The sequence below is a fragment of the Columba livia genome, chromosome 2 (assembly GCF_036013475.1).
Source record: "Columba livia isolate bColLiv1 breed racing homer chromosome 2, bColLiv1.pat.W.v2, whole genome shotgun sequence".
In the NCBI taxonomy this organism is placed as follows: domain Eukaryota; kingdom Metazoa; phylum Chordata; class Aves; order Columbiformes; family Columbidae; genus Columba; species Columba livia.
In genome coordinates this window covers 29,334,824-29,355,405 of record NC_088603.1, presented here as the reverse complement: position 1 = coordinate 29,355,405, position 20,582 = coordinate 29,334,824, and the positions used below count along the sequence as shown (strand labels likewise).

Genomic DNA, 20,582 nt, shown 5'->3' with positions numbered 1-20,582 from the left:
GCTAGAAGTGCTACAGGGTGGATAGTGGGAAAGAGTCTCCCCCCATCCCTCATATAAGTAAGGAGACTTTATTAGTAGCAAAACCACAAGAAGTCAGTTTATGCCATTTTTATACTTTGCAAACAGGCTTTGGCCATTGTACAAGTGTGTAATACTCTCTTTTTCCTCCTTTTTATGAACCTCAGTTCACTACAGACAGTACCTGTTAACATTTCTAGGCCTCTTCAAGACGTTAAAATATACAACCAATGAAAAAAATAAAGTATAAGAACTTTCACAAAATGCTACTTTTTACATGTATATATTTACATAAATTTGTGTGCATAAACAGACACAAATACATATACATATGCACAGACCAAACTACTATTATTTTAAGATTTTATGGAAAAAGGCTCTCCAATGATGTAATGAGAGCGAAGCTTTGCAGATAACAGCATTCCCTCAGAATTGTGTTTGCTGCTTAGCTAAAGGTTATTTTGTGTTCTTTCCTTTTATATGATACATTGTCTTCAGGCTGTCCAACTCAAAACTCTAAGAAGATTTTCTGTTTGGTAACCATCAGAGAGCACAGTCTTGCGTAATACTGCAGCATCAGTCATGTCATTGATTTATGTAATGGAAAGCACAAGTGAAAGTTCTTACTATGATCTGCTTATGCAGATGTAAGCAACAGCTATGAAAGTGTTTCTAAAATACTGTGACGAGTAATTCTCACAAAAATAAATCCCTATTAATATGGTAGAAATATGTGCTACGTATAAATTTAACAATAAGCATTCTACAACTAAAGAACTGCATTAAAAATCTGAAGTTTTATAATACAAAAAAATAGTGGTATGATTTTACAGCATATGTTTGGGGTTGGGAACCCAGTCTCTTGAACCATTCTGCACCTATAATTTAAGCATTCCTGTTCGTTAGTTTTGTGCTATTAAAAGGGACAGTTTTTCTGCTACATAAGCTCAGGCAGTAGCATAGAAAATATAACTATGCAGACCAGTAAAGTAATTCAGTTTCATTACAGACCTATTTAAAAACAAATAAATAAGGTATTGTAACTTTGATGTTAGTGAGGAAGAAAATCAACATCTCTGAAACAGACGAGGTACTGAGTGCAAGTTTCTGAATTTCCTTTTTTATGATTGAGCTTGCTCTGAAACAGGTGATGCAAGTGTCACAGCAATCGAAATTAGAAAAAAAAACTAGACCTAGAAAAACAAAGCTGCAAAATAACAGTATGACGAGGGGGTTGGGTGAATCAAAGAACAAAATTTCACAAATACTTTGAAGGCGACAAAAAAAAGGAAAGTTATAAAAAAGAATTTACAAGCAACCTCTTGATTTACTGGAATAGCCTCTACAATCACAGGCAACCACATCTTATCAACCCTATTATAAAACAGTCAAGCTTCAACTATAGTTTAGTTGTTAGCTCCCTTAGGGCCCACAGAAAAGCTATTACAGACACACACTCCTCTGACTTGGAAACAATCACCTAACTTTCAGCTTCCATTATGGTTTATTTCAACATGTTCTTGAATTTAAAGAACTCTTTTCACATTTAATCTCAATACACTCATAGAAAGCAGACATACAGCTCCCTGTCGTCCTGGCTATGCGCTGTAGTCACGCTCATTTAATTTCACCTCTTCAAGGACAACTGATGAATAGAGAACCTACCACAACAGGTCACCTTCCCAACTGTTCCAACAACCTTTGACTACCTCTAAATTAGTAAGCATTGCCATGCAGCACAACCAAATGAACAGGAGAAATGCTGCCAAAGATTCAACTTCCGTACACAGGGGTTTTTTTTTGCTTTTAGTCTGGACCTGCCTAACCTCGACTCACAGAGAAAATCAGTAGTAGGATCAGTAGTAGTATGCCTACTACTAAAACTTTTGGAAATGTTTGATCCATCAAGAAACCTCAGTGGTGATCTGAGACCTTTTAATCATACAGAACGCCTTTGATTAAGCTCTAATTAAAAAGCTGAACAGTTTTGTTGTTTTTAATCTGACTTGGTACAAGAACCAACAGGACCAGAGATACCTTCCCAACTCACGAGGCAAATGGATCTTCTCAACTCACTAGCAAAACAACAAGAACAGCAAGTGAAGAGCAACACACACCATTCATTTTCAAAAATTATCAAAGGTCTAATCTGACACTGAAACACTGCTCTTGTGTAACTGCGTGATGCAAATGTTTCTCAGTTGTCTGGTGGTGAATATATTTTTGAGCATAGGCAGCTTTAAGAAAATTGTGAACATGTAACAGGGCTTTACTTCAGGGCTTCACTAAGCACACAAAGACAAAACAATGCTCCCTGCATATGTAGAAAATGAGAGTATGAGGCCATTAACCAATAAACTTTTATTATAAAGTGAAAAAATGAACATCTACATCATGGAGAAAACAAGGAGGGAAGGGACAGTTTGGAGATGGGTTGCTTGTTTGTTTTTTGTTTTGGTGAAGTAGAAATTAAAACCGTAAAGCAAAAAAGCCTGTTACTTCCTCCCAATAATTAGAGCAAACAATGGCTTTATGATGCTTCCTTATGCCGCAGCTTTGCACATCAAAAAAACCCTAAATGCACTTCAACTTGATGAGCCTGACACATGGAAACTGAACACTATTCCTGTATAAATGAAAGGTCACGAAGCTGAAGATTTTTCAAAGTCAACATATCAGCAAACTTAACATCAAAAAATTTGGTTTTATTTTTGAAATTCTAATAACAAAGCAAACAACATCTTTGCTATATGAGACACAAACCCAGATAAAAACATATGAAAATATTTTATTGAAACAGCAACACTACAAAAACTAGGGAAAAAAAAAAAAAGAGGTTTTGTTCAATTATCATCTTTTAGATTAATTAGACTGGCTTAATGGTGCTATGGTTCGTGGTTTCATGTGGCTTGCATGATGAAAATTCAAAAGACTCAGTCTGAAAATCTCCCAGTTGCAATGACCCAAACTTCCTTCAACTAGCACAACTGACAAATACAGAAAAATTTATGTTATATGTAATATTACATTGTACTCATACTTACATAACTTAATAATTTTATATGATTATCAAATGATTCAGGACAAAAAAAACTAACAAGGCGTGCTGGATCAGTACTAAATGAATGGGGTCAGGAACACAAATCAAAGTCGAGACACTGCAGGAGTGTTCAAGGAAGGCTGGTCAAGGACTCCACAATCATTCTGTTCTGTGGCCAATACTCCCCACACCAGAGTTACCACCAAAATAACTTGGCCTTCCGGAGTAAAAATAAAACGTATGAAGCCTAATGTGATCATTAGTCCTTGTTTGGTTAATCTCAGTCCCAAGCACTTCATATGCTACCAAAAGTTATCACCGTCTTTCAGCCATCTAATTTCAATAGAAAGCACTAGTCCCTGTTGGTAGCTGCCGAGTATTTTCTTAATGGAAATGTCAATATTTTACAATCAGATTTTGATTCATTGTGTTGTCTGTCAACACTTGTGCATTGCTTTTGCAAATTATTCTCTACCAGAAAAACACTCAGTTCCCAGTCCATTCAGAACAGGCAGGAACATAAAAGCACAAAAGTTGTCACAGAGAATGACAAGATTTAATTTTATGATAACACGTGAATCAAAAGAATATTCTACCATTTAATCAACAGGATTTCTAGAAACTAAAATTTTCCAGATTTTTATATAAAAGTAGGACACGGCATTTTACTCTATGATTAGAACTGCTGGTCTACTTTGAAAGCAGCACATCAAAACAAATACAAATTAATGCTTTCATGTTTTATTACTTAAAATAGTTATGCTTTTCCTCTCAAATCCATTTGAAATGGGAACAGGCTTTGAAGTTACTACGTTAGCAACAATTTCTTTTTAAGATATTCAAACTGTATAAATGTTACCCTGGAGAAAACTCAGGCATCTGAACAGGGAAAATTCTTAATTTTAAGTGCTTGAAACTAGTTTCTAATAAGCTGTGAGACACTGCTGTTCACCAGGTCTAAACTCTTACTACAATTTCACTAAGACTAAAATAATTTCCTCCTTGTAGAAAAACTGAGATAATTAATTATAATTTGTGTTTTCTTTAACAAATTAACTTTTAAATATAGAAATATTTTTCCTTACCATTACATGCAAAAGTGGATGTAGCTAAACAATTCCAAAATAATTTCAGTATACTGTAATTCAAATTTCTATTGAATGCTGAGCATGAAAAGGACAAAAAGAATAACAATTGACTAATCTACGTAACATCACAAATCATTTGGCATCCTGAAATGCAGCATAAAATATGAAGCCTAAGGAATAAACTCATGCTAAACTACCCAATGTTTAAATAAAGACGTATTGATGAAGTATATGGGTCTAATAATAAAATCTTTTGCAAAGACTCAAGCTAGCAATGTCAAGCAATTCATTAGAATTGATAATGGAATAGAAAGTAAAAACTAAGAAACAATTATTTTTAACTGTTTCCTGCTTAGTATTTTAAAAGAGAACTAAACATTTTAACCCTTTAAATGCAGTCTTTCAATCTGCCTAATGTTGCTAGGAATTTCCTGCTATACTCACTTCCTTACTTTATCTTTTTGCATAAGTACCCATTATATCCTATACAAATATGTGAAAAGCACATGGCCCTCATACAAAAAAAACTGCACTTTTGTTCATAGCTTAATCAAAAGATTTAAATTGTATTTAAAACAGCAGGAGGGAAAAAGAACTACTGAACTCAAACTTAGATTAAGTGTCTGTTCTATATGCTCTCTACTGATCCTGAAAAGAATACATGAAAGCATGTCCAATGATGAAAAGAGTGCAATCAATACAGCTCAATTTGTCTGCTATGATCTCACACTCCAGAATATGCCTCAGCTAATTAGAAGTAAAAACTAAGTTTGTGATCCGAGGTATAACTGAAGCATGAAATTCACAGCAAAGATAAGTTACAGCTTTGAAATAAAAGCATTTTACTACCTATTCTGCCTTTAACACCTGCTGAGAATTGTAGTCTTACATCTTTTGGACTGATGGCTTTTAGTAAGCCTTTTCAACTTAGCTACAAAGCAGAACAAAAATCAAGAACCTCCTGTGCAAATGCAGAAGCTACCAAAAAATTTTTAAAAATGCTTCTGTGTGACATAACTACTTGGTAAATTTGACCAAAGAGCTCAGAATACCCTTGAAATAATGAAAACTCCAAAACCACAGACTATATTAAATAATGAAAGGAAAATTAAGTTCAGAAAAATATTAGTGATGGTGAAAATCCTTCTGAAAATTTCAGCTATTAAAGGAAATATCTATTAATTTACTAACTAAAGTTACAGGGCTATTACAGGGCTACTTCCTATTTCATTTACCAGCCATCTTGCTCTGCACACAACCATCAAAACTACCCCAAAAGATGACTTAAAGTAAGTGTTTTATGGAAGTTTATAAACAATTTAAAAAATAAAACTAAGAGACATATGAAGAAAAATAGAAACCAAGTTTTCTCAATTAAAACAGTTTTACTGTATTTTTAGGAGAAATTCTTACACTCTTCTGACTTGGTACTTTAACGTTTAGACAAGGTGATGATTATTCCGGGAGACGTTGTACACTACCTTCCTGCCAGATAAAAACTGCTTCTGAGTAACTGCTTCTAACACATTTCAGAGCAGTTTAGAAACATGCAGAACGCCAACACAACATAGCAGAACACTAGTTTTATGACAGTTTGAAAATCAGCACCTTTACCACGTTATCAGTTCTCCATTGTACCACTTAGCTTCTGGTCTGATCAACTGGCACAAAAAGTAACTTTAATTCATGGAAATCTAGCCACATTAAGTACAGTTATGCATATGCTACTGCCATTGCAGATTTGAGTTGTAAGACGGAAGTAAATCCAGCTGATTTGCCATATTGCAAAACCAATCTACTTCTTACAGGTTTATTTTAAGTATTTACAAGTATTTTCCTAAAGATCTGCACAGAGAGTTGCATATCTGGGTCCTAAGGTAAGCAGAAGACCAAGTCTTTCATTTCCTAAAGGCAGCCTGTAGTTTCCTACCAGTATTATATAGCAACATTAATAATCATAAATTATCTCAAATGCTAAGAAAACTAAAGCTATAATATATTCCTATGTGGTGGCAAATAACTCAGTTCAGACTGTACTTTGGCAATATCTAAACCACTAAGAATTTGCAAGTCTATTCACATTTATGACCTACTTCAAGTACAGAGACAGCACAAGATGACACATCAACTGCATTCTTACCAGTAACTGTTCTTGGTCTTCCTTGGCATCCTTGTAAGAGGTGGATCCAGGCAACCAAGATGATAATGGAGTTTACAAGTATCGCACAGTAGCAGTAGGTGTTGATCATGGTTCTTCTTGCAAATTCCACAACTTTTAATGTAGGTAGCAGAAAAGCATTATAATTACATTTGAGCTCATAAAGAGTAAGTCATACAGCAGAGTACATCCCCCAGTTTCAATACAAACATGTGGCAACCTCAATTTCAATGCATCATTTAAGTGCATAATTACTTTTTAAGGCATTTTACATATACACAGTAAACCATAAAAGGCACCTCATTTAGTTAACAATAAAATGGCTTTCAATCTAATTTTTTGAGGACTTATAACAAGTAAATAATCACTTGATATTTCAACAATATGTACCAGTGGCAAATGGAAAAAATACTACCTGGTGCTATCCAAAGGCTTTAATAGAAAATTATGCTATTATCAGTTTTAACAATCATATCCTTGTTTTAATAAAACAAGCACCCTGAAATATGTCAGTGCTGCTATTATACTGGGCAATGTATCAACTCATAAGAAATTACTTTTCCTTTTTATTTTTTTTTTTTTACTGGAACTGAAATTTTAGTTATTTCAAAAAGATCAGGTGTTGGGAGGAACTAAAGGACCGGGTTTAAGTGAACCAGAACAAGTAAAGCAGGATTCCTATTATATACCGTATTATAGGACTGTTTATGTATATGTCTAAATTGCCACGTTCTCAAGATGAGCACGACTCGCAGAATTAGAATCAACTTTTGCTGATGTAACCCATCTTCTTAGCCTGCCAGCTGGGCAAGGCCTGGCTGCTGCCCTCTAGATAAGCGATATACTGTACCGCTTCTCAGCTGGTGGCAAGAGAAGGAGATCTAAGATGATATATATGTTCTGCACAGTTGTGCTCTGGGATACTAGTATGTGTTCCACCGTTAAGCTTAGTTAAAATCCAGTTGGTATCTTTGCAACTTACAGAAGCAGGGAAAAAGTGGAACAATGACAGAGAAACTGAATAAATTTCATTTTCTTGGGAATGAGTAGAAATAGAAGTATGGAAATCGAAAACGTTAAGATATCCCACAGCATTTGAGAACCCATGAGCAAAAAATTCTTACATGGCAAGTGCTCTAACGCACCCAGCCACTGTGACTAAACAGCAACAACACTGTTTGCAAAATCATCAACACAGATGACTGCATTCAAAAGACAATATGACAAGTTAAAAATTTTCACATCACGGAGACAAAGGACTCTTCCATTTCAGTTGTAAAGATTTACTTTTGTCCTTAAAGCACTGCTGTCAAAGTAGCAAAAAAATCCAAACCTTATTGATGTGTACTAAGGTGAAGAATTGACTACTATTCAGCCTAGCCTTCAGAACTAAGTAAAACATATAGACAACTCCGAAGCATTCTGTTTCTTAAAACTTGAGCAAACAATTTTCTCTTAACGCTTTTGTGAAACTGTAACTTATTAGATATTGTATCTATTCTGTTAAGACTTGCCTGTAAAGTACGGCCGGAAGTGTAGATGTCTTTTGTGTTCCTCCTTCCTTTTTACTTGGTTTCCTTTCCTTAGGAGCACGTAAAATTGCTGGTATGTTCAACTTCTATTGGATTTGAACAAATGCAGTACACATGAGTGTTGAGACTTTTAGAGAATACCATTGCAATCTCAGTGCATGAAAAACAAGACTCAAATTATTAGTAGGAAATTGGTTAACTAACTTTCTTACAGACAAGGGCAACTACAGATGTTTAGCCCAGAATGATCACAGAATCACAGAATGATTTTGTAATATAAAGTAATTTTATACTCTTTTTTTTTTTAATTCAATAAATAAAAACCATATTGAAATACTAGCTTTAAAATTTTTCTTCAAGCTTCAAATAGAGGGATGGACAAAGATGCATTTGTATAGGCAGCTGAAAAAAGCGAAGGCAAATGAAACAAAATCCACAGAAGAATACTGAGGCAGTTTATTTTCCCCAACATCCCTGCTACATTGGTGCTCAATAGGTTAATTAGAAAAATTATCTTATTGGACCAAGCCCTCCACAAAGCAGATGAGATTCTCCTCGGGTTTCTACTAATCTGCAGTATGCTAGCTTCTCAGACAGCAACCATCTATCAAAATCACTTCTCAGCAGCCCCATGGGTCTGCATCTGTTCAACCAACTGGAAAAAAAATGTCATGCAAGCTGTGTAAATGAATTCTACTCAACTTTTTTTTTTTTTTTTTTAACTAGTAACATTTGCACTGGGAAATATATTTGTGAATACTTAAACCCATGTTAAAAAGGAGGGAAAAATAATCTTGATTCAAGATATATGGTATGTGAAAATCCTTCTTTACAAGTAGAAAAGACAGGCAGAGAAACAGAACTAGAAAAAGCTGCCATACCTTAAGAACTACTACTGCACAAAGAAAGGGTAAGCTTCATTTTCTAAACAGCAGCCCAGACTAAGGAGTACCAAAGGGCATAACAAAATTGTGACCTAATAGGAGGCCTGCATTTTCACAATGAACAGTTTATTCAATCTTCCTTAAAATCATAACTGGAAATCATTTCATTCTCTCTGTGACATCTAAAATACTAATTGCCATTTAATAACTTTGACTTAAAACATCTATCAAAAAACTGCAAGAATCTACACTTCTCTCTTTTCCCTGTGTGTATCAATGAGAACAAAGATAACTTCTAGAGACAATAAGTAATCCAAATCTTCTCCTCAATATTTATATTCGTTTGACCAAAATATTCTACTCTGTCCAGTTAAAAATCATCACACACATACTGTACTTTTACAGATTTATATCTTATAAAAGCCATAAAGAGTTATCGTTTGAAGCCAACAATAACTAAAGAAAATGTGGAGACAAAAATGGTAGGATTAACTCAGGCTTCACTTCAAGGTTCATCACAAATGACAGGTCTATCAGTTATACCAAATGAAAGAATTTTGCAAACAAGATCACTATTACAACAACAAAATTAAGCTACAGGTTCCCAATAGGTGATTTCTAGAAGTCTAGGTATTTCAATCAGTAAACATTATCCCCAGAGTAAAGCCTGGGTCTGATCAAATCAATGTATTCAGCCACAGAAGTGACAGACAGAAAACAAAATGCCTATTCTTGGAAAAGCAGGTCTATGAGCTATAAGGTCTGGGGGTGGGGGGCGGAGGAGGTGATGTGAACAACCAACCTGTCCAATGATTCTGCCCAGCAGAGCCCAAATGCCTTGCCCTTCATTTCGCAGTTTTCCATTCATATTTTGTAGCTCTTCCAAAGATTCACATAGCTGAAAATTTAAAGAAAAAAATCAACAGGAATGAAAAAAACATTAAGAGTTATTTAATAAAATTTATTCAACCTCTTACGTATCTAGGATTCATTACTTTACTGTGGGATTAAAAAAACAATGGAACTCATGTCAATATAGCTGAGATCAGTGCAATCAGTCAGCAATTTAATAGAACTAAGATGAAAACCTGGGCAGCCACCTGTTTTGTAAAGAAGATCTAAAGCATTTCAGCATGAAAATAAGGTTTCATAAAGTCAACTAGAAAGCAAAACTAAAATACAGGAACATTTTTTATATGCTGTCCATACTACTTAAGCAGTAAGATTATGACAAGTAACCATATATATGAATTAAAGCTCTATATTACCACACAAAATAACGCTCAGTCTCATAGAAAGAAATATAATTCATTACAAGATGCACACAGAATTTCTTTTGTTTTCCTTCTGGAAGTAACTGTTAGTTACCACCCAGCATATACCAGCTATTAATTTTGTTAAATGCCCTGTAACACAATTTCCTTCCCCTTTATCATCTTTGGGCACTTCACAAGGACCTGCTGCTTCATTTCCATATGTTCTCATTTAAAACACACAGCCAACAGTTTGACAACAGCAACACTATTTTTTGTCATCACTAATAATAGTTTGCTGAATTCAGCAAGAATTACAGCATGTCATTTGTCACAAAAGATACAGTATATTCATGTTCCATTTCAAAATATTTTAAGGTTGAAATAAAGAAATAATTATTCACTAAAAATGCAATAAAAAACAAAATACTTTTTTAACCATGATGATGAATTAATAAAAAATTATATTAGCAATATTTTGGAGGAGCAATGCCATCATGCATAGGCCCCAAATTTCCTTTACTGAAACAAAACACTATGGATGTGTAAATACTGATTATTTCAGCCTGAAAATGACCCAAGTCATTAAATCTAGGATGAGCACAACTGGAGTTGGAGTCACTATAAATAAATGGCACTCAGACACTCCTAGGTTCCCACTTATTAGGTAGGGTTCCAAGCAGAGAACCAAACAGATTCAAGAAGAACCCAGAACTACACACAAGCAAAACAAAACAAAACAGAGAGAGAAGAGTAGTGAATCTCTTTTGTCTCAAAGTCTCAAATGAAATGTAGATCAAGAATGAAAAAAAAGAAGGACCCTCAGAACCAGTCCACTTATGAGAGGGACCTGTCTGTCTATGTCCAATTTGCTACTGGAGCTCTCAGTGGGCTTGATTAAAAACCTTGTTCCCAGTCAACATATGACATTTTAGAAGTTGAATCTACCTGTATGGGGGGGCGGACCACAGATTATTTGAAATACATTTTTAAATATTACTTTCAAAGGAACAATAGTTTATATCTTTCTTTCTGAGCCATTTTGTTTGGAAAGCAAAATGATATCAAAGTTAACAACAGCAATACTACAACAGTACAACAGTTTAGTATCCCTTTTTCTTCACCTTATTATACTCGACATGAAGCTTTTCTTGCTCATTTTCTAATTTATCCTTGATATTCTTCTGTTCAGCCATATTCTCCTGGATCTGAATCATGCGCATATTTCTCTCTGTTTAAAAGATAATGGCATTATTGCCCATTCTTGAATATACTTTCAGGTTTTATGCATTGAAAAAGGTGAAGCAATGAAAAGCATAAAACCATAACAACACAAAACTACAGCCTATAGGTTTATTACATTTACTGAGTACAATGAAGTCACAACATTTAAGTTTTGCTGCATAAATAGTATAGTTATTTAAACAGTGAGCTTTGATCAACCATCTAGTGAAGTGTCTGAAGTCACGCTATTCCACACAGATATGGACAAAAACATAAGAAAGGAAAATGATACTAAAAGGTACCTAAGCTTTCACTCTCCTCTTAGCAAAGACAGTTTAGCCTCCAGTTTATATTTCAAAGATCTTCTTTTCTGAAATGTCTTTTTAAGAAAAATAACTTTCTGTGTAAACAGATGTACTAAGCAATAATATACTTGACATAATATGATGTCCTAATATTTATCTATTAACATCAATGAAATACAAGTGAAATAAAAAAGCTAATGAATTAGCACAGTACAAATACAGCACAGTGATAAATTTTCATTGAGGAAAATATGCAATTTTCATCCTTACCAAGGTAATAATTCACAAAATCAGCTGTGAGAGCTGGTTGTTTATGTTTTCTTCTTCCATCAACACTGGAACTAGTATCTGAAGTGTCCACTGGAAAAATGTCTGTACTAATTCCCATTAATTCAGCTTTGCGCATAAGCTTGCGTATGGCTGAAGCACTGCTAGTAAGTGGCCGCGGCAGCTTCTCCCTGGGAACCCAGGCCTGAGGCCTGGTGGTGCGGGCCAGCTCTGCCTTGGCACGATACTGCTGCAGCCTGGCGTTGATTCGAGCCTGAAATAAAGAATTCCATAAATTAAAGCCATATGGGAACAATGCAAAATTGGGTTTGAGTTATATCCTTTTGGAACACATCCTCATTTTATTTTCATTTTAAAAGCCGCATGATCTAATCAACATCATTTTCATTCCAGAACTCTACGACTGAAGAAACAGCCACTGATACAGACATTTGATTTTACTTCAAAACACATACACAAATAACATTATCCTTTCACAAGGTTTTGGAGCTATGCACAGGTTTCTTGATGACATTTCCCCACCAACGAAAGTAACACAAGCGATCGCTGGCTTTCAGACAATCCCTTCTAATAATGGTAATTATTTCACAGCTGGCACTGTGAGAACTCACTAGCGAGAAAAGCCTCAGCTGAACTATCAACAATACATTTAGATCCTTTAAACTGGTATCTATATCAGCAATAAAAGTTGATGAAGAACATTTTTTCCATATTTGACATCATTTCACAGGAACTCCTTTCTCAGTGCCACATCTCTTTATAAATATTAAACTAGCTGATTATAGTGTGCCATGACCTCGACCCAAACAGAAGTAAAATAGTCAAGATAAGCTCACAACATATATTGTTGATGACATATGTATATTTGTGACCATCTTGGAGATCAAATCCAGAAGACCAAGTTGCTACTGAAAGCTGAAAAACACTGTCTTGTGGAAACTCAGCATAGTGGCAATTCTGGCAGAAAATGACATCAACATACAAACCTTCAAAGGCAAAACTCCAGCTGACTATCAGAAGTTGTTTACTTGCCTGCAGGAAGAACTGCCTCACCATATGGCATGAGATTCTCCTGAGACAAAAGCAAAACAGTGTGCATATATATATATACATATGTATATATATACACACACGCTATACTTAAGGAACATCTCTGATTACAAATAGAATTGTTGAAGGTAGTATTACAGACAGTTTAACACACGTTACCTTACTAGGTCTTGAACATTAATGACCAAGAAAAATGGCAAGTGTGGCTTGCAGGCTAGATCTCAGCCCAAGGGCTTTTTTCGTGGACCCCCAGCAGCAACAGATACATCTATAACCACCACCCCATTTTATTCTCCACTGGAATGACTAAAGATGGTTTATAGCTTCCTCAGCTAAGATGCTTCTTTACATGCTCAGTTCTGAAACCCTTGGGGTCATTGAAGATGTCACAGAACTGTATACCTAAAGCCTTATTCCAGAAATAGATCACAGATTAAAATGACTAATGTCTAAATGGAATCCCAAACTCAAGTTACTTGGATTTAAGCAATTTTCAAGTATGCACTTTACTCAAGGAATGTGTATTTTCTTATTGATATAAAAAAGTACTCCAATGTAGAACAATCAATAACTATTCTAGAGAGCTTTGGATATTACACTTTTTAGAGGGATTCACTTTCTTCGGCCACATGACTTGCCAGATCATCAGCTCAGTTATTTTCCTGCCTGGGCTACAAAGCACAAATAGCAATTTTTTTTTCTCGTTCAAAAGTGTGCCTCAAAAATCCACTTTCATAATACCAGATAAATTATTTGTACAATTGCATACTTATTTATGTTATGTTAGCTCAATGTCTGTAAACCTTACTTAAGCCTACAAACTCCCCTGGAAATTTTTATTTACTTCTTAATTTTATTTTTTTTTCCCCAGACTAAGCTGTCTCAAGATTCCTATTTCTCAGACAAACTCAAACAAAGATGGTTGAATTTACTGGTGGGATTTTAACTTCCTTGTGCACACAACATACGGTAAGATAAGGGGTGAATTCAAACGTACTTTGTGCCGTCTCCCAAGCCAGACATTTCTAATATGTATTAAGTACCCCCTACAGTTCTGCATTTCTAAAAAGGCACAGAAGCCACTCAAAGACAAACAATTACTTCCTAAAATATCAGTATATACAACTGGACATGGAAATATATTTTTCAAGCATCCAATATGTTTCCATCTGTGTGAACTCAGGCACACGCACAATGCTAATGCAAACTCATACAACGCCAGAGCCATCAATAGTGAATTCAAGTGGTTTTACAAAATGTATGAAAGTTATCACATTTGTATCAAGTTGTCTACAACACCACATCAGGTAAGTCCAAATGTAGGAAACAGAAAGAATGAATGCTGAAAACTAACATACAATCCAAATAATTTAGATTAAAGAATCTGCAGGGTCTTGGTTTGGGGGAAAGAGGAGTAGGAGAGGTGCACAACAAACACCTGAAAACAGAGCTAATAAGCTCTGTTGGACCCAAACTGATTCTGCACAACCAGCGCTTACCATTATGCTGGGTAGTATTCATATTATCATGATTTCTCCACTACACAGGTGCATCTCACATAATTGAGAGTTGAGTGTATTCAGTAAGAATTATGTAAACAGTTTTAAATCAAGCAATATGAAGAAACAGAAATATTTTATGCAAAATTATATTATAGAGTTTGCTCATAATCATTCTCAACTGCACAGGTCAAACTAATATTTTTTTATTCAAAGGCCTTTGAAGAACTAGAAAGGTATGTTTTTTTTAAAATAAGAAGTTTGATGATATGAAGATTTATTTTCTGATCATTAGACTGCAGTTCTGCCTTCAGAAACAAACAAACAAACACACAAAACCAGTTATTTATCTCCCATAACTGCCCTCTAATATTTACAGCATTTGCTACTTTCTACAACAAATTAGGCAGGATTAATTCAGATACCAAGCTGCTTTCCTACCCAGGTGTGATTTTTCCACAGAATGCAGGTTCAGTCTAAGCAGTGAAAGGAAAGTATGCCATAAATTCCTCAGAATCAGAAAAAACTGATAAAGCACACACATTAAAACATATTGAAGTACAGATTCCCTCAGAAGGACTGAAACCTTTATATCAACAGGACATTTATAAACTGAGCTTATGCAGTAACAGTTTTACATGGGTCCACCAAGAGACATGGATAAAGATGTTGCCTGAGATTTTCAGACAACTCCCACTCAGCAGAACAGAATATATTTTTTCTTCTACAAAATCTTTACTATGGAAAAACCCACCACATAGAATTCTACTTAGGCCTACAAAAAGTGAAAAAGGATCTAGCAAGAAAAAAAATTTAGGCAAGCTAAACTCTTCTGCCAAGTTCAAGATATTACTAAGGGAAAAAAGTAGATTTTTACTGAACCTGGGTTTAGAAATATGCCTAATTTCTTGTCCGGTTGTCTTTTTTTGGTAAGAATATTGAAGAAAATGTTAAGCAAAATCTGTGAATTACAATGAAAATTTAATTACCAACTTTATGCCTCAAACCCAAACAAAATTAGATTTTTGAATTCAGACAAGCAAGGACATCCCTCTTCCATAATTCGCTTTTTGAGAATTGTTCTTAGAGACCAAAACCTATAAATAATTCAAGTGACCACACACTATCAATATATTTTACCTTTCATTTCCTACTATAATCACAATTTCCCAACCTCTTCATTTCTTTCTTGTTTAACATGGATGATTAATACAGACACATTTGTGTCACGAATACGATACCTGAGCTTCTGGTGAGAGCTGTTTTTCTCTTTCCTGCAAGGACATTTTACAGTAAGATTGTAATGCCAAGTAATTCTTCCGCTTCCATTTTCTGTCTAACCTGTCCGCATGCTGTTTACAATAAGCAAAAAAAGGGTCAGCTATATCCTGTTTCAGAGAAAACAAAGGGGAAGGGAACAAAAATAAAGTAAGACATACAAGGCCAAAAGCCTCTGAACAGCACAAACATTCTGGCAATGAGTTCAAATAGACATGCTTTTAAAAACAACTAATATCTATGTTTCTAAATCAATTTTGTCATGTTTATGTAATTTACCATATAAAGTGCTTTTCCACTGTTTTCATTGCATGACCCTAAATGTTTTTAAATGTATTAACTGTTTAACTCTCTACTGTTCAATCACTGTACTATTTCCTCATTCCCTGAAAAAACAGCAGAAAAAAAGCCTAAGTACAACTCCATTTAACATATAACATGTATTGTTAACTTCCTGTTGCTTCACTGTGTCTTTTCCATTATACAAGGGATTTACAATTCTGAATAATACCATAGGCAATATATTCGGTCTTCTCAAATGATTTTCCTAATACTTTTGGTGGCTATATCCCCTACGTGATTTATCATCTCTTAGATGATTTTTTTTTTTCCATTTGTCATTCTTTGCTCCATCAGATCTGCACATGATGGTTGTAAGTTTATAGCAATTTTAAGCACTTGCAAACCTTGAAAGCAGACTACAAATATCTGAGTCATGAGGAGAAACGGTTTGAGAAGTATATTACATTGCCAGTATATTTGCAAGTAGAAAAATCATCATAAACGTAAAGACTAAGAAGAAAAACTCAAAACAGTCTTCCTTCATAAAGTAATAAAAATATTAATGAATAATTTGCCTATCAAATTTTCCTTTATTCCACCTATAAAACACATACATATAAAATCTACACAGGCTTTCTTCAGCAACATAATTATGATTTAGATTTTTAGAGTGTGTGACAACTTACTTCCAAAACTAAGCAGCATCCTAAAATAAGATTGTGTGAGGACTTGATAAAAAATACTTTGGTTACAGAAAAATCATGCAACAAAATTTTAAGATGCAAAGGCAAGTAAATGTGTATGCCTAGAAGAAATTCACATAGAGTATTTGAAGAATCAACATTACACATAATTTATTAAGGACAACAACAATGAGGTAATCGTGCTATTTATCAGTCTCACAGAAGAAAGTATTTTCTGATTAATTTAAGAATCACCTAGTGGTCTGCTGTTTTCAGAAACAACAGTGTCAGTGCAAGTAATGCTTGTTTGTGTGTTACCTGTGGTACTTGCTAAGGCAATAAGAATTTAAATTATTCAGCTATGAACATGACAGACTTAATTCAACTGATGCATATCAGGATGAAATTTTGCAACCTAAAATACTTATACCATAAAAATGAATTTGGAAGTAGGAGCTTCAAATCTATATTACTTTAATCATAGTACGGGAGAAAACCGGTAAGAACAGATATTTTAAAAAGTTATTAGCAGGTTATAAATGTTTGATTTTCATTCAGATTCCTATGATCAACTTTACCATAACACAAGTCATATACCTGTACTGCAATTTGAAGAAAATACTGGCAAACATGCATAGAAAATGACATTACAAATGCAGTTAATTTCTCAAGACACTCCTATTTGGTATGAAACAGAGATTACTATACTACATAAACTAGGTAAGTAGTTTTAGCAGGCAAACTTCAAGAATTAGAGTTAGAATTCATGTCTGTATTGACTGAGAGTCTATTAAGCTTACTTTTGTGTTAATCTTCTCTGGCCCTTTTTCCAGGCCATTTTAAAAAATGCTCAGAGTTGGACGAGAGCCCTCCCCGCACAGTCTCTTTACTCGGCCTAAGACTTGCTACTGATTTACAAAAACCTTGCTCAGGGTTAGCAAGCAAAACAGGCACAATTTCAGGTTGTCTTCACAAGCTTTTGATACAATTGTCTTTTTCTATCCTTTCCATAGCTACCTCTTCTGCTGCTGCTTCTGAGAGGAGGCCTTCCTTCTGAGCGCACGTCACATGGAAATAGGCTCTGCACATCCCAGCATCACAGCTAATGCATACACCAGTTCTGGCAAAACGGGGATCTTCGCAAAAACTGCATTCCTTTATAAAGAAGAGTGGAAAATGTCACAGTAAATATTTCAGGTGTGTTTTGCCGAATTTATGTTAATTTACTTTTTACATATAAAAACTAAACACGTAGATTTACTCTTGTGTAGTACAGGTACTCCTGTGTAGTACAGAAACCAAGTATGCTGCTGACAGTTGACACTACTTAAAACTTCACCCCTTCCCAACCCCCACGATTGACTTCATTTTCAACAAGAAATGGAAAAGTGCTTAAACAACCTAAACAGCATGTTGGATGAATTTTCATATGAACTTCCATGTCTTGTATTTCAGAGCGAAAGCTAAATATCAGCAGAGCAATTAATGCACAATTCATTAGATAAGTATGGTATCATAAAACAACATTACCGGTCAGCAAATATTCAACTATTCAACAAGTGCAGAGGACAGACAAAAAAAAAAAAGATCTGCATCACTGAAAACCATAGATAATTACACAGATGTCCTCTGATAAGCAATGGCTGAGGAGTGAATGTATGACAACACAGAAAAAAAAATACTCAAGAATTGTAAATATCAGTAAAGAAGGTTGTGATTCGCTTAATTAGGGCACTATGGCTTCAGCTACTCGCATTCTAGGCACAGGCACTTGCAACACAGCAAATTGGCATCCCCTAATGTGACCTGGAATTAAAAAAAAAAAACTTATTTTTCAATCAAATTAATTCCTCAGTCTGTTTCACCACAAATTCATACCAAGCAGCTGTGCCAGAAAAATAGGGATGAGCACATAGGCAGCATGAGCACAAGTAAATGGGAGCATGGGGTGCTTAAGGCATGCTGCTATCCAGTGCATAAACATGACCTAAAAGTACACTGGGGTGTACAATTCTTAATTTCTTACATGCTCAATACAGAGCAAAGCTGTGTATCACCTCGAGAAAATATCTCCATGCACAAAGGTAAACAGCAGAAAGGAACGACAAAGAAAACTCAGTGATAGAAGAATCTCAGAACACCACATACACAGCTAAAGAGTGCCCTTCTAGTGTAGTGTAAAAGCAACATGTAACAGGTAAGAAATGAAGTGAAAAAGAAAATTAAATTAAGCTGGTTTTGCAGGGGGCAATTTAGCTAAGTAAGCTGTAATTTCCACACTTGATACAGCAAACAGGGTTTGTTTAAAGCTCTATCAGAGTAATGAGTCCTCTTCTGTGCAGTTCACTTTCACCTTACTCAGAGTAAGAAAATACACCCAAATTCTTAGCCCTACTCCTATATATCATAATAAAAAAAAATTAAATGCATGATTCATTGCAACAACAGTTTGGGAGTTTTGGGAGCTTGCTTGGACTTTTTCTTATACAAACATTTCTAAACAATCCTAAATGTCTCAGGGGGTCCATGCTGAACATGCTCCTGATACAAGTATGTTGTACAAGGGCAATTCAAAATGTTTTCATGTATTTAATATATGTATTTTTAAAAATATACTACCTATTTTCATTTCACATTCAACTTGACAAATTGACATTTCAGAAAATGAAACTGCCTGTGTGCAAATGAAGCATTAGAGCAGCAGGAGTACAAACACCTTCCTTCACATTAACTTGATAGATACAGTTTCTCCACAATGTTCCCATTAGCTACAGAAACAGTATTTAGCAAATTACTGATGGCTATCCTCTGACCATTGCAATGGTTTTCTGTATGGTTTGTGCATGATGCCTTCTGATCTGGATCAAAAACATTTACATGTAAAACCATGAGCTACTTTTCTGTTCCAAGTTGAGAGCCACATGGAGTTGTGACTTTTTTTTAAATACTGCTTTGCAGTACTGTTTTTGTATGCATTCTAGCTTAGAATTATATGGACCTTAAAAGCAATTCTTTACTGAATCTGTCGCTTGCTTAATCAACGCAACCTTCCATTTCTCTATTTCACATCCCATAAATCCTCTTCATCTTCCATTCACATTCTGGCAATCTGCCACTAACTGACTTTAAAAGAAAGTAATTAGCACTTTCATAAAAAATAAGGAAAAAAAAAAAAGGGGGAAAACAGTGACAGAAATTATGGAGAAGAGTGGTAAGGAAAATAGAAAGAAAAAAGGGAGGGAAAAGCAATGATAAAGCAAATGTGAACATACTTCATCTGATTTTAAGTCCTGAACCTCACTCCAACTGCTATAAACAAGAAAAATAAAGCTGGGAAGATGTATGTGCTTCTATTATATGTAAAAATGTAAAAGAAAGCTAGAGGTTGGCAGTACGTCTCTTCTAAACTTACCTTGGCACCATACTTTGAATAATTCATTTCTGTAAGTGTTACTGGACGCAGTTTGTCAATATCTCCAAATGCCACTCCTGGAACATAGAGGGCACAAACAATATGTACCCACCTAAAACAGCAGATAAAACTAGGTTACTGTTATCAACATTTTGCTCCTGTATTATACTCACCATCCGCAGATTTCAAAGTGCCTTGTAAATGTTACAGATGCTAGCAGAAATGTGCTTGAAGGAAAGCACACTAGAAGCAGGGAGAGAACGCATATTTGGAATTCAGCAGCTCACACACTGAACCACAGAGCACGGCTTTTCAAAGCCATTGGGATTGCTCTGCCTGTCTGGATCAAAGGCTGGGCTACCATCACCTTTTGGGTCTCACGGCTCTCACGTGGGGCTCCGCACCTCTTTTTATGCAACATGAAATGTATATAAAGATTTTGATATTACTTCTAAGGCTAAGGCAGACAAAAACTTTCATGATGAAGCAGAAGGAGGGAAGAGAGGAACAAAATTGCATAGGTAGTCATGGCAGCCCTGAGCACGTAACTATGAAGTACCTACAACACTCCATCTGTCAGACTTTGCA

General features: G+C 35.1%; 1 protein-coding gene across 8 annotated transcripts in view; it reads right to left on the bottom strand.

The window, feature by feature from the left end:
* The window catches only part of PHF14 (PHD finger protein 14), a 166,135-nt gene that overhangs the window by 110,950 nt on the left and 34,603 nt on the right, over positions 1 to 20,582 (bottom strand). For all 8 annotated transcript variants that reach the window (XM_065051166.1, XM_065051165.1, XM_065051169.1 and 5 more), the window contains exons 6-13: positions 19,995 to 20,106; positions 17,600 to 17,737; positions 15,581 to 15,727; positions 11,773 to 12,043; positions 11,098 to 11,204; positions 9,523 to 9,618; positions 7,819 to 7,922; positions 6,287 to 6,418 (exon numbers count right to left, since the gene is read on the bottom strand). In XM_065051166.1, the coding sequence (XP_064907238.1) occupies positions 6,287 to 6,418; positions 7,819 to 7,922; positions 9,523 to 9,618; positions 11,098 to 11,204; positions 11,773 to 12,043; positions 15,581 to 15,727; positions 17,600 to 17,737; positions 19,995 to 20,106 (1,107 nt within the window). The remainder of the gene's footprint in view (positions 1 to 6,286; positions 6,419 to 7,818; positions 7,923 to 9,522; positions 9,619 to 11,097; positions 11,205 to 11,772; positions 12,044 to 15,580; positions 15,728 to 17,599; positions 17,738 to 19,994; positions 20,107 to 20,582) is intronic.